The sequence below is a fragment of the Meleagris gallopavo genome, chromosome 1 (assembly GCF_000146605.3).
Source record: "Meleagris gallopavo isolate NT-WF06-2002-E0010 breed Aviagen turkey brand Nicholas breeding stock chromosome 1, Turkey_5.1, whole genome shotgun sequence".
In the NCBI taxonomy this organism is placed as follows: Eukaryota; Metazoa; Chordata; class Aves; order Galliformes; family Phasianidae; genus Meleagris; species Meleagris gallopavo.
This window is the reverse complement of record NC_015011.2, coordinates 32,798,162-32,812,002: the sequence shown is the minus strand read 5'-3', so window position 1 is coordinate 32,812,002 and position 13,841 is coordinate 32,798,162. Positions and strand designations below refer to the sequence as shown.

At 40.6% G+C, this 13,841-nt stretch overlaps 1 protein-coding gene across 1 annotated transcript in view; it reads right to left on the bottom strand.

The window, feature by feature from the left end:
- Positions 1-12,987, bottom strand: part of RXYLT1 (ribitol xylosyltransferase 1) — a 95,019-nt gene extending 82,032 nt beyond the window's left edge. The window contains exon 1 of the mRNA XM_031552144.1: positions 12,764-12,987. Within this exon, the coding sequence (XP_031408004.1) occupies positions 12,764-12,987 (224 nt within the window). The remainder of the gene's footprint in view (positions 1-12,763) is intronic.
- Positions 12,988-13,841: the final 854 nt, after the last annotated feature.

Genomic DNA, 13,841 nt, shown 5'->3' with positions numbered 1-13,841 from the left:
CTATTTTTTGGTTAGCAGAGGCAAAGGCACTTAATGCAAGCCTACGTGGCTAATAGTTGAAGGCTTACATGTTTGACTTTGTTTTATCTTCCTATAAATGCTATTCTTATAAAAGGCATTATTGTAAGTGTATTTCATATACTTTCCCCCAAAGTATGCTGAATTCCCACTGGTTTTTGTGAGGAGTTGAGTAAAGCTATGGCTTTTAAGAGGAAAGCAAATTTATATGTTAGCTATCAAAAAGCTTGAAGAGGAAAGATGTTTTTTTTATATTATTATTTTATAAGGTATGATTAAATAACACGTGATTCATTTTCAGCCTGAATCTTTTAAACCAGTCTGATGTGAAGTCTGACTGCTTTCTGACTTCCTCCTTGCAAGATAAAACAGCATCTCCAGGAAATGCAATACAGGTCATCTGGAGCCATCCTGTCACACTGCAGCAGAACATCTTGTGTTAAATGGAGGTTGATTTCACTGCATTGTTCCAACCTGAAGCTAAAGCCTTGTTGCAATGGCACAGTCCAACTGTAAATTCCCTGTTTCAGTAAGAAGTCAGGTTTTGCCAGGGTTGGGAATACTTACTGAGTCTTTTTTCCACTGAGGTCCTGCTAACTAACATTCCAGAAATGCAATAAAACATGCATCAAGAGAAGTTGTTGGCTCCCATTTGGTTAGTCAAGAAGACTAAGAAAAACATACTCACAGAGGTAATACATTATAAGACTGGAAGACCCTTCTAGATGATAAATATTTTCCTACTAATTTAGCATTTTTTTGCTAAAGTAGTACCGAGTGTTTTCTGCACATCTTATTTCTCAATCTACACATGTAGTAATCTTATCTGTAGTAATCTAAGTAATGATGAAAATCTAGAATACTAGTGCTTTATTTTTAAGTAGTGGTTTAATCTAGAAATTGTATCGTTGATAAAGCTTGTTTCATAGAATCATCATAGGACAGCTTGGATTGGAAGGGACCTCAAGAATTATCACAGATTACCGTACCTCCTGAAAGTTGTAAATGCTGAGACGGGTGCTCCTTTGAGTTTTGGTGCCCTTGGCTGTTGACTTTGTGTACTTAAGTGCCTTGCCAATGGTTACAAATTATGTTCCGGACATAGGGGTGTGCCCTGGGGATGAAGATTGGGATGGAGGACCTGAACCAGAAGGTCCACCTTTAGTGCTCAGACCAAAAGGCAGCCTAAATGACCCCAAATTAAGTCTGTCCACTACTAGGCACAACCCTTAACTTCAATAAATAAATAAATAAACAAACAGATACATAAATAAATAAATAATTTGTGCATCTTCTGATAGTCTCTCTAGCTTATAAACTGACTCTATGAGTCAGCTATATGAATAGGATGCTGAGACTGTAGCTGTTCGAATATATACCAGGATGAGAGTTATCAGGACAGGACCTTGTATTCCTGGCACTCTGCACTTCACCAGCATTACAGACAGTAGGATGATGAGTTTCTGATTTATTCATCCTATTTATCCTCTTTCTCTCACGTAATAAATACATACATATTATCCACAGTATGCCTATTCTATGACATGTAACATGACACACCATTACTTTTATTACCAATAGAATTTATGGTTGACAATACACGCACATCATAAACTGTAGTTTTACATCTGTTTGAATTTTGGCTTCATGAAATAAGGACCTCTTAAGCAAAACCTGTAAATGACTTGACACAGTTGAATGTGCATACTTTAAAATATATTACAGAATTTCAGTATTGCAAAAACATTGGCACCTGGTACAACGACGATTATTTAGGCTTGAATTTCTTGAATGAGTGTTAAGGGAATTAATTGAATGATTCACTAGTAGACAACCATCTATATATGCATGGAAAAATGCAGCAGCGCTGAGGAGAACAAACAGAATACCCTTTTAGGAATTTATGTTGCTCATTGAGAGAATGCTTATCCAATAGATAGCCAACTTCAAACTGATGATGAATCCCACATGAAACGTAATAAACACTGGAGCAGTTGGCTTAAATGGCAGATGTCATCTTTAATTCACAGCAGTGTATTTCTAGCAAAATAGCTGGTGTGTGTGTATTCATATAACCAAGAACTACAGTGTTTTGAAAACTATTTGGTTTGGTTTAGTTAGGAAATGTATTAAACTAAAAAAAGTGGAAGATCCTGTTCATTTGAAACCATAGGTCTGTCTGCTCTCCAAAGGAAGAGCAAAGTCTCCCAGAAAGCTATTGGATTTCACCTCCTAATATAGAGATCCTGGCTTGTACTCTTTACAATAGATTTCCACCAGAAGTACCATGACCCTCATGGCCATAGCTGCCTAGTTATGACTAAGCTGTTGGACACCGTATTGAAGCATATCACATGATGTACAGAACACCTAACATGGGGGCTTGGAGGGTTGTATCTAATTGATTGCTATTTTGTGACTTTCTAGCCCAATTGATGCACAAAATATTGAAATATACTGCTTTTAAATATGTCTTGTCAGATTCTTACCTATCCTTGCTTACAATTTTATGGTTTACCTTTCTACTCACCAATCAGTTTTCTTTCTGTAACCCATACCCATTTCCTTGACACAACTGAGTGATCCAATTATGCCCTTTTTACTTTGTGAAAACAGTGAAACACAGCAGTCCCTCTAAATGGCTCTAGCAAGGAACCTTACACATCAGCAACCTCTCTTCTGCTCTATTTTAAAAAACACTGAAGTGTTTTTCCAGCTCCTGCTGCTATTCAAGTTTTGAGCAGTTCCTGCAACAGCCTCAGCTCAGACGTCTGCAGAGAATATGGGGGCATCCTCCTAGTTCTTTATTTCTGAGTTCATCCAAAACCACTCCATCCTGAATTGCTAGGGAGACTAGTTGCTTCTGGTAAAGTAGGAAAGTGAAAATACTTTGTACTGACAGCACCCTTCTGCAATACAACTGTCCCACACAGGTAGGCCTATTCTTCCTGGTGCAGCAGCCCTTGGAAACCATCTCCATGAACCCACCAACAGATTTCAGGATTACCCCCCTTCTATAGTCAAACTCTGTGGGCAGCCCTTGTCACAGTAACCTGATCTGTTCTGGCATTATACTTTCCACAGAACAGGGAGGGAAACACGTTAACAAGCATCTTCACTTCTGCCTTGACAGATGAGGCTGAACAGGGCCTTGTGTATGTCGCTTCCCAAACAGCAAGGAAAACACTTGCACATTTTTTGAGAACCTGCCTTTCTTTTTTTGTTTCCCCCCCTCTTTGAGGTTTCACAGGGTCCTTCCTGAATAGTTCCCTTTCGCCATTAATACATGTCTTGATGATCCTTTTTGATGACATATTGGAGTGTGAGCCTGGAGCTGAAGCTAAGCAAATGCCACCTGGGTAAAGATGAAGCTTCTGATTCAGCCAGTGCTGCGTTACCTGAAATGCAGTGGTATCACTGCAGATACTTCATCTGCTTCTACTTCTGTTGGTGTTGATCCTTGGAAGCAATGAAACTGCTTCTGATAAGCTCTTCACAATACTAGGCAAAGTATCATTAGTACCAATAGTCACATAAAAGCAAAAACTGATTCACCCATCTGGTGAAGGGGGCTCCTATGCAACATTCCATCTCAAAAAACAGCCTTCATCCAGAAAAAGTTCTCCCTTGAGAGACTAGTCCTTAAATGAGCTCAGGGTCCACCCCTTCTGGTCACCTGGGAAGCACAGATGAATTATTTGCACTGGTACTTCCCGGGCCAGCCACCCTTTTCACCAGGTGCTCTATCAGTTATCAGTTCTGGCCTTTACATAGCAGTTCCCCTACAGTTGGTCAGACAAAGTAAATGCTTATCTCAATGCCAGCATTTTCACAGAATGTATAAGCAGGGCCAAAGTCACTGCAGTGAATCTGACTGCTGAAAGCAAAACTCCAGACAAGGAAAAGCTCACCTGCTAGTGAAAGATGTAACTTATATATAGCACTGGATGACTTCTGCAGTGCTTCATGGCTTGGCTGGATCTCAACAAGATAAATACTTGTGCTATTGCTGTATGCTTGATATGACAAAATGCTGATGCAAAAGGAAAAATTACTGGACAGGCAGAGAGTAAAGTGGCATAATATGTCGGGTTGTTCAAGGTCATCAGGCAGACAACAATTCCAAGTATGGCTAAGGAAGGCATTGAGTTTAATAACAGGCCATAGAATTCCCTGCTTTTCCTGATGCTTTATTTTGGGGAGTGGAGTTTGATTTAAATGCTTTATTATGATAACATTTTGGGACTGTTTGGCAACACTGCGTGTAGCAAGAGGTTGGAACTAGATAACCTTTGTGCTCCCTTCCAACCCAAGCTATTTTATGGCTCTATATATGTTTCTATGATTTTATGAATGAGATGATTTTTACCAAACCAAGCCATCATTAGAGTAAAAAAAATCAAATGACAGATTTTAGCCAAAGATATATTTTTTTTCAGTGTTATGCTTCTGTCAATCTATTTTGAGATATTTATGTATTATTGTTGCTTTTAAAATTCATTGCGTTTCCATCAGAAGCCACTGAAAGCTTTCTCTCCTGCCCTAAACCAACATGTTCACATTTTAGGCTGATCTTCTGAACTTTCTTTTTACTAACTGAAATAACTGAAGCACTTCATCGGGAGGCATTGTGTGTCTGTAGCTCTCACCTCCATTACTTTCTATCACAAATGTTCTCTTCATACCACACACACGCACATACACACAGAAAAAAGACTTTCTCTCTAGAATGGTTTTAGGTAGAATATGTCACTAACTTACATTGAACATTGTTGGTATCTAGCATCCTTGCCTAGTGAGTGGAGCTGGGAGGAAAAGCTATTGTGAACGGAAAAGTGAATGTAAAAATGACATCAGCGTTAATAAAATTACTGTGATTGTAAATAGCACAATTACTGGACAGAAGACCATGCAGCTAGTATAAGAATATTAAAAGAAATGCTTCTGTTCTTTCCAGTTCCCTGCACGCAGATGTCGGTTCAGGAACGACATCTGTCTGTTGATATACTTGTTCCCTTGATAGTCACAAAGTTCATACACAGATTATAAAATGTCACTGTTACCAGGTTAAATGCTTATGCTTATGGGTCTTAAATTATTTCAAAGCAACACAGGGAAGCACTCACAGCCACTAACATTCATGGGAACACATGCAATCAGCATACAGTTGACTGGGCTAGAAGCAAATTCAGGGGGGAAAGATCCTTTGCTGTTTCTGTTGAATGACCCCATTGCTTTCTGGGGCTGGCAGAAACTGAAAATTTGTGCTTCCAAAAGGACTTAAAACTAAGCTGCTGATGAATAAAAGGGGAGTTTTTCACATGGATAAGTACTTGGTTAAAAATAAGAAATAAAGGGTTGGAATAAGTGGTCATCTCACAGGAAGTTACCATTGCAATCCTGTCAATATCTTTATTGTCCCACATATTTACACTCAACCGGGAAAAGAGCGTAAGTCGTAAGATGGACTTTGTGTAAGGAATTCCAGAAGAACATTGTGAGACTGAGTGAATGATAAAATGGCAGATGGAATTCAATATAGACGCACACAGGAAAAATAGTCATATGTTTGCATACACTGTGGTGGGCCATGAACTGGAAAAAGACTTGGGGGTTACAATGATTCCAGAAAACGAGCATTACAGTCAGAAAAAAGTCAGAAAACACTTGAATTGTAGAGGTGATTAGAAAAGAAACAGAGCAAAATTGTTATTCAAACATGTGCAATTAATAACATAAATAGATAGACAAAGATAGAAGGCTAAGTCATTTTGTTCTATTTTCATAATATGCCAGAGAATGTGTGTGTTACCCAGGACTTGTCTACTATTGATCTGCATACCTTTTTTCACTCTTTCTTGAAGGAGAGAAGGTATCTGTGAACAGACTTGGCATGAACTGTGAGCCTACTAGTCTTCTAAAAGAACTGCAGGTGTTAGCAGTTACTCAAATTAATTGGAAATACTTAGGTTGAAAGGGACTTTTGAGATGATCTAGCCCAACCTGCCTACTTAAACAAGGCCACTTAGAGCAGGTTGCTTGGGACTGTGTTTGTTTAGGTTTTGAACTACAACAAAGGTGACGTCACGACCTCTCTGTATGACCACACTCACAGTAAAAATAGAACTTTATTGTGTTCAGAATACTCCTCAATAGTAGCTCCTGGTCATGGGTCTCTGTATGTTTTGTGTCTGTCTCCTGGAGAACATTTGTTTTAAATATATAACCAGTTGTGCAGGTGTTTCGAATATGAAAACTTTGAGTTATATTTAGCTCTTGCATGCTTCTTCCAGCAGTAGGTGAGCAACTACTCTGTTGGTAGACAGCTCAGGAAGTATTCAGATTGGAGAAAAAGCTCTTGGAGTTTTTATGCCAGATGGATAGGCTACCACCTTATTTCCAAATTTCCCTTATATCATTCATTTTTTTTCTGGAGATTGATTTATGCATGGTATTCTAGGTAGAAAAAAAAATAGAATGGAATAGAATAGTTCATTTGGAAGACACCTAAAAGACCATCAAGTCCAACTGCCTAATCACTTCAGGGCTAACCAAAAGTTAAAGCATATTAATGAGGACATTAACCAAATACCACTTGGATATTGACAGACATGGGGCATCAACTATCTCACTAGAAAGCCTGTTCCAGAGTTTGACCATACTCACAGTTTGTCCACCCTCACAGAAATTTTTCCTAATGCCCAAACTGACCTCTTGAACTTGTGTCATTTCCATGTCTTGCCGTCAGTTCTCAGAAGCAGAGCCTGGCTCCTTCCTCTGCATCCCCTCTTCAGGAGACGCAGAGGGTAGTGAAGTCACCTCTTGACCTCCTCTTCTCTAGACTGAGCAACCCAAAAGTCCTCCACCACTCCTCAAGGGCATGCCTTCTAGCCCTCTTACTTGCTCTGGATGCTTTCAGGGACTTTATCACACTTTGTTTTTGTTTTTTTTTCTATGGCGACCAGAACTGCACACAATATTCAAGATGAAGCTGTACCAGTGCAAAATATATTCAAAGTATTGCCTCTTTTGACCAACTGACTATACTGTGTTTAATGGACTCCAAAATGCATTGTCCTGTTGGCTGCCAGGCACACTAGTGGCTCATGATGAGCCTGCTGTCAATCCACAACTCCAGGTCCCCTTCAGCTGAGCTGCTCTCCAGCCACTCATTTCCCAGCCTGTACACGTGTTTGGCATTATTCTACCCCAGGTGCAGAACCTGGCATTTTCCTTTATTGAACTTCATGTCACTGATGATCACACAGTGATCTATCTAGATCTATCTAGATCCACTTGATGCTTCAGAAAATCAGCAATACTTCCCAGTTTAGTGACATCAGTGAACTTGCCAAGATGCATCCCATTCCTTCATCCAAATCACTGTTAAACAGAAGCAGTCCTAGAACTGAGGTCATCCACCAGCCAGATGTACTCATTTACCCTCTGAGTTGTATTGTTGAGCCTCTTCATCAACAAGGATTGTGTGAACCTGTTCATCTTACATTTGGCAGTTTGTCCAGAAGCACACCATGAAGGACATTATCAAAGGCCTTGAAATCCAGAAAGGTTATCTCCACTGCCGTCCCTTCATCCCCCAGTAGATAACCTTATCAGAAAAGGAAATAAAATTACTAAGACAGGCCTTTCCCTTGATGAGCCCATGTTGACTATGCTTGATAGTAGCTTTGTTCTTTAACTGACTTTCAAGAAGCACAGGATAATCTTCTTCATAACTTTTCTAGATACCGAAGTTAGACATATAGTTCTTCTTGTAGCTTCTTGGGTCTTCTCTCATGCCCTTTTTGTAAATGGATGCAATGGCTAGTTCCCAGTCAGGAGGGACCTCCCAAGATTCTCATGAACATTAGCAAACTGTTAATTTTCTTTCTCTCAGAATGTTTTCATTTTATGAATTCATATTTGCTTTTGGTTTCCTTCGCTGCTGAAACTAATACACAGAGAAGTGATGACTATAGCAGAAATGACTAATGATATACTCTACTGTCTTAGATTCCTTGCACTGATGACAAAAGTGATAACTGCACCCACAGCACAGTCAAGGCAGTACTACTTGGCATAATGGTTTAATCTCTTGCTTAGGCTCACATTACGTCATTTCATGGCAAAGTATTCTTATTTTGCCCTGAGGGTAGAAACCTGCTGCTGTTTATGGTTTGCTGTGAACATTCACACTGATATAAAAGTGCTTCCTTGTGAAAGGCATTTTAAACCACTCTGAAACGCAGCCTCAGAAATTCAGTTGTAGTGTGCTGATTTTGCTTCTGCCACTGCCAGTTCAGTATACAGAGGTGTATTGGTAGATTAATTCCTCTGAAATGTCAGGTCAAATTCAAGCAGTAAACTCACACAGAAGTGAGACATAATTGTTTCTTCCTGTGACGAGGTCTTATCTTCTAAGTCACCTTCTTGAACTCCCATGAAAACACTCTCAGTCTGGGAATAACAATGTGCTTTTCTCTTGAGTTGTTCTGTACTGGCAAAACTTAGAGCATTCTGCTATATTTTTACCTTAGACACAAAAATTTTCCTTTGTGCCAGAAGTGTAGTATCATCTGCAGAAAAAGTGTTGAGAATATGTATTCCCCTTCAGTTTGAATATCACATGTAATCAAATTGGAGTTGATGTCCCATTCATTTCTCAGAAGCTGCAAGGACCTTGTTCTCAAATGCTCTGATGCAAATATGAAAATTAATTATCATTTACTTCAGGTTTTGAAATAACTGTACAAGTTTATTGAAGAGTTTGAGAGACCTTTGACTATTTGTAGTGTCATCAATTGGAAAGGGTACAAAAAAAATCAGTTTTCCCACAAAAGTGAAAGGAAACTGAAAATAGAGAGAGGCAGCACTGTATTACAAGTGCTCGGTGTTCTACTTTTCCTTTTGATATCTGGGTATATAAAAAGTACCTTCAGGTCTGACAGGCAACGATGCTGAACAAGATGTGAACTGAGTATATTAATAAAATCCTGGATGAAGGAAAAGTGGTAAGGAGGGGAATGGTTTAGCATTTCTAGACCTTCTTTTAAACTGGCCAACTTACATCTGTTGTCTCTGATCACATAGAGAAACTTCACTGCAAGGGCAGAACACAGACCCATTGGACAAAGCTGGTTCTGGAGAAGAAGATGATAAATCTGCTTCCGAAGCATCAATTTCACCAAAGAAAGTAAGTCCCACCAAATCAGCTGAAAAGACCTCTCCCATAACATCCTTGATCACAAATAGGGAACACATTTGCCAGACCCTTGGCATAGCCCCAGATGTCATCAAGGAGGGTCATTATGTACAGGCCCCAGCTGGACAAGAAGGAAGTTAAGAGCATTTGAAAGAACATGTGGATTTATGCTCCTTTTATCCTTCTTTGTTGTCCTTGCACCCCATGAGCAGTTTATTCAACAGATCTTCTGATGCCGCACATTGTCTGGAGAAGAGCCTCTCTTGACTGTCCCCCCCATAGTACAGCACAGAGCCTTTGGGGGCTCCTGAGATTTGGGCCATCTGAAGTGCACTGTGCAAAAATCTCCAAGTATATGGGAGTCCAGATTTTTTCTGCCTCCAGTAGATTCTCTGGGCTCTGTGATTTAACTATATTTTATGCTTAACCTTTGACACATGCGGATATCTTCTGGTAATGGTGCTAGGCACAGCTTGAGCTTTTCTTTTTCTTTGGGACCAGTATGAGAGCCAGCTCTTATGAATAATAGAATCATAGAATATCTCAGGTTAGAAAAGACCCTAAAGATCATCGAGTCCAACCATGACCTAACCATACTACCCTAACTCTAACAACCCTCTGCTAAATCATGTCCCTGAGCACCACATCAAGATGGTTTTTAAAACATCAGGGATGGTGACTCAACCACCTCCCCGGGGAGCCTACTCCAGTGCTTAACCGCCCTTTCTGTAAAGATGTTTTTCCTGATATCCAACCTAAACTTACCTTGACACAACTTGAGGCCATTTCCCTCGTCCTGTCACCTGTCACCAGTGAGAAGAGACCCAATCCCGCTCTTGCTGTAAGCACCTTTCAGATATTGGAAGAGAGCAATATCTCCCCTCAGCCTTCTTTTCCCCAGACTGAACAGCTCTAGTTCCTTAAGTCTCTCTTCATAGGGCATATCCTCCAAGCCCTTCACAAGCCTTGTTGTCCTTCTTTGGACCTGCTCCAGCATCTCAATGTCCTTTCTGTACTGATGTGCCCAAAACTTAACACAGTACTCAAACTGAAGTCTTACCAATGCCAAGTACAGGGGCAGGATGACTTTCCTAGTCCTGCTCACCACACCATTTCTGATACAAGCCAGGATGCCACTGGCCTTCTTGGCCACCTGGGCACACTGCTGGCTCATATTCAGCTGACTGTCCATCAGTACACCAAGGTCCCTTTCCATCAGGCATCTTTCCAGTCACTCCTCCCCAAGCCTGTAGTGCTGCCTGAGGTTGTTGTGACAAAAATGTAGGACCTGACACTTGGCCCTATTGGAACTCATGCAGTTTTGCTTGGCCTATCGATCCAATCTATCCAGGTAAATGAACGCTATTTCCAAAAGCACGAGTGTTGGATTTAAGTTTCTGTTTATCATTTGTTTCAAAGATCTCAGCAAATGGTTCAGAAAAATGATTCTCATCTGACAGACGGATTGGTAGAAGAGGAGAATATAGGAGCTATAGGCCATGGAAATACAAGGAGGGGGGTCTTCATTTTTTCAATACATCTTAATAGCAAAAAAATTTTTGAAGGTTATGCCAGTTTTAGGACATTCAGGGAAGACTACTAATTTAGTGGAAGAAAAGAGCTTTTACATGTGAAATAATCTGCCTTTCTGTTGCAAACCAGGAGGTTTCTGATATTATTAAAATGAAATTTCACTTCAAATCTTTCAAGTCTTACATGTAAGTGTTATTATTCCAGAAACTGCAGGTGCGTCTCACTTGGACTGGAGATGCTCATGCAGAACATGAAGATGATGTGGAATACTGATAAGAGAATTAAATATTACTTAGTTCTTGTCTGCCAAGTTAGTTGGGTAATGGATGGATCTGCCTCACATTTCTCTGCCAGTTATCAATCTTCATAACAAGACATTTGGGACCAGTGAATCTGTTGAAAATGACTACAAGAGAGGGAATCAGTGTAAGAATTTGGTACATTACAGTTATTGAATTTGCTGTGTTTATTGATATGGAAAGGAGTTTATACACCCAAAGGGCATATTTAATCCTAGCTCTTCTCTATCTAGAGCACTGACAAATACTTATTTTATTCCACAGTGCAAGAGGATAACATTAAATTTAATTTAAATAGCACAAACTTGAAGTATTTCAGCTTATTTTAATGCTAGTTGAGAAGCAATCATAATTCTACTTGAACAGCAAAGAAAGGAGATGAAATGTTCTTGGTGTAAGTATTTTCCCTCTGATCTGGCAGAGTCACTCTCAGTGAGCTGAGCCCTACGCACATTTCCATTATCAATGTGTCAAGCAGAAGATACAAGAACTTGAAAGAAAGTATGTGGGCACACACTGAGTGCTTGTACATCTAACCCTCACATGCTGGTCACAAAGTATCTCCTTTTCTCTCCCTGTTTTTCCCTCCTTTTTCTAGGATCTAAAAGGTGACCTGGTATAAGGCAGTACTTTCTGGTATGACTGCTGCTATAATAGTTTAACGCTGTTTGTAGATACATTGCTGTCACTTTCTCTCCAAGCTCTACGCTGACACAAATGGGATATGGAACAGAGTCTGCAGACACTGAAAAAGCTGAAATATATTTAACTCCTTACAACTTCTGAAGAAGGACCAAAGGTGATGAGAAGTTCGAAACAACAATTTTTTCATGGGAGATGATAGAAATGAGCTTGGAGTCCTATGTACGGAGAGCTAGAGCAATGTAGGGATCTGCCAAAGAAAGCCAAAATCATCCAGGTAGTGGAGTGAAGAGTGATTCTTTCACTGCAAGGGCACAATGCTCATAACCATACCAGTAACCAGAGGGAGCTGACAATGACTTCTGACCATATGGCCAAGAGACGCAGCTCGGCCTGTGTCCATATAATAAAAGTTGCTGCTCCCAAATGAAGGTGGCTGCATCTAAGCTACTTATAAGCAACTCAGGAAAATTCCTATAAAATTCTGAGCCTAAGCCATGTGCACATTGAAATTGGACCCTGTATCCAGTGGTCTCAGTGGAATGGAGATTTGGGCAGCTGGACTCAGATGCTAGGAGACAGCCAGGTTGCCTCTAGTGACAGTACAACCTGTGAACCTCTCAGTAGAAGTATTACTAATGCTTTCAGGACTAGTGTGCCTACTTCGGCCTTGTTTTCTTCCCTTGTCTCAGCAACAGACACCACTGAGAAATACATGAAACCATCTGTGGCTGTCATAGTCATAGTGGACACTGCAACAGCAAGCCACAATGTCCCTTAGGCCTTATCTTAACAGCTGCCCATATTGGTCCATATCCCTGATGCGTGCTGCCATTGCCAACCCCCTCAACCTCTCAACACCTTACTGTAATGCACACTGACAGATGGCTTCTTGCTGTCAGACATGGTGTCTAGTTGCCCACTAAACTCTCTGCTTTAAATTTCTTTGAGCAATCCCTTCCCAATCATTATTTGCTCAGTTCCTGCACTGCTCACGATTCCTCTCTGAACTGCACATCCAAAGAGCTCCCTAAGAAGGACCTACCCACCTTCTCCTTCTCAGCTGTACTCCCCGTCCTGCTGTAGAGCTGCCATGTGCCTCAGGCACAGTTCAATGAACTCTGCTTGGAAGAAGGATAGAGGCTGAGCTCCAAGCACCAGGTGAGGGTCTGTCATCTTCTTGCCTTCTGCCGCCTGGCACCAGGATACCATCGAGAGTGGCTCTGGCTTTTCACGCAAAGTCTCTTCTTCAGAGAGCTCTTGAGAGGAGGTATCAAGGGAGAGTGGAGGCATACTTGGTACCATGCAGAACATTTATTTGATTTTAATATCCCAAGGCAAAAGTTTGCAACAGTACTTGAGGGGGCAAAGCATCTCAGTGAAATACAGTGGTTCAGGAAAGCCCATTTCTGAGCCTTGTCTTCCCTGGCTCCTGAGCCTACCACATCATTCACAGGAGCTACGTCTTCATCCAGGACGAAGCTAGATAAAACTGACCCTGGATGCTATTAGAATGCATGTAAGGCTTAGAAGATTCACAGCTATGACTGGAGAAGAGGTGTTAAGAAACCTCCTGCCTTTGGAGTAACCCTGAGCAAAGCAGAGGTTCCCAATGGGATCAGCTTTCTTTGGTAGATGCATGCACCCATCCATGTTTGTTCCTCAGATGGACTTGGGGCAGCATATTAATGGCATCTGGATGCTGTTTGAGATACTCTCCAGCAACTGCCGCTTCATCCAATATAGTTTCTAAAAGAAGCTGTAAAGCTGCAGTGTAGCCCGAGAGTGAGATCCCAGTCTCTGGGCTATAAGGATCTGTTTAAAGCAGTTCCCCTTGGTCTGTGCCATTCTCTTTGTCTTCAGGTGTAGTGGTAGGAAATAGTCACAGATTATTGCAGCAATTAGGCAGTAAGAGAAGGAGGAAGTAGTGTGAGCCAGGGAAGGCTTTTGAGCAGAAAATTATCTCCCTTGATTCAATGCAGTTAGCTGCTGATTTTCTCAACTTTTTGCTTAATAAATTTTACCAACTTCGATGACATTCAATGGGAAACTGAAGATATTACTCAGCCAAATAGAATATTAATTCACTGCATTTCACAGAACAAATGTAAAATCTAAGGGGTCTAGGTTTACATATTTGCAAAAAA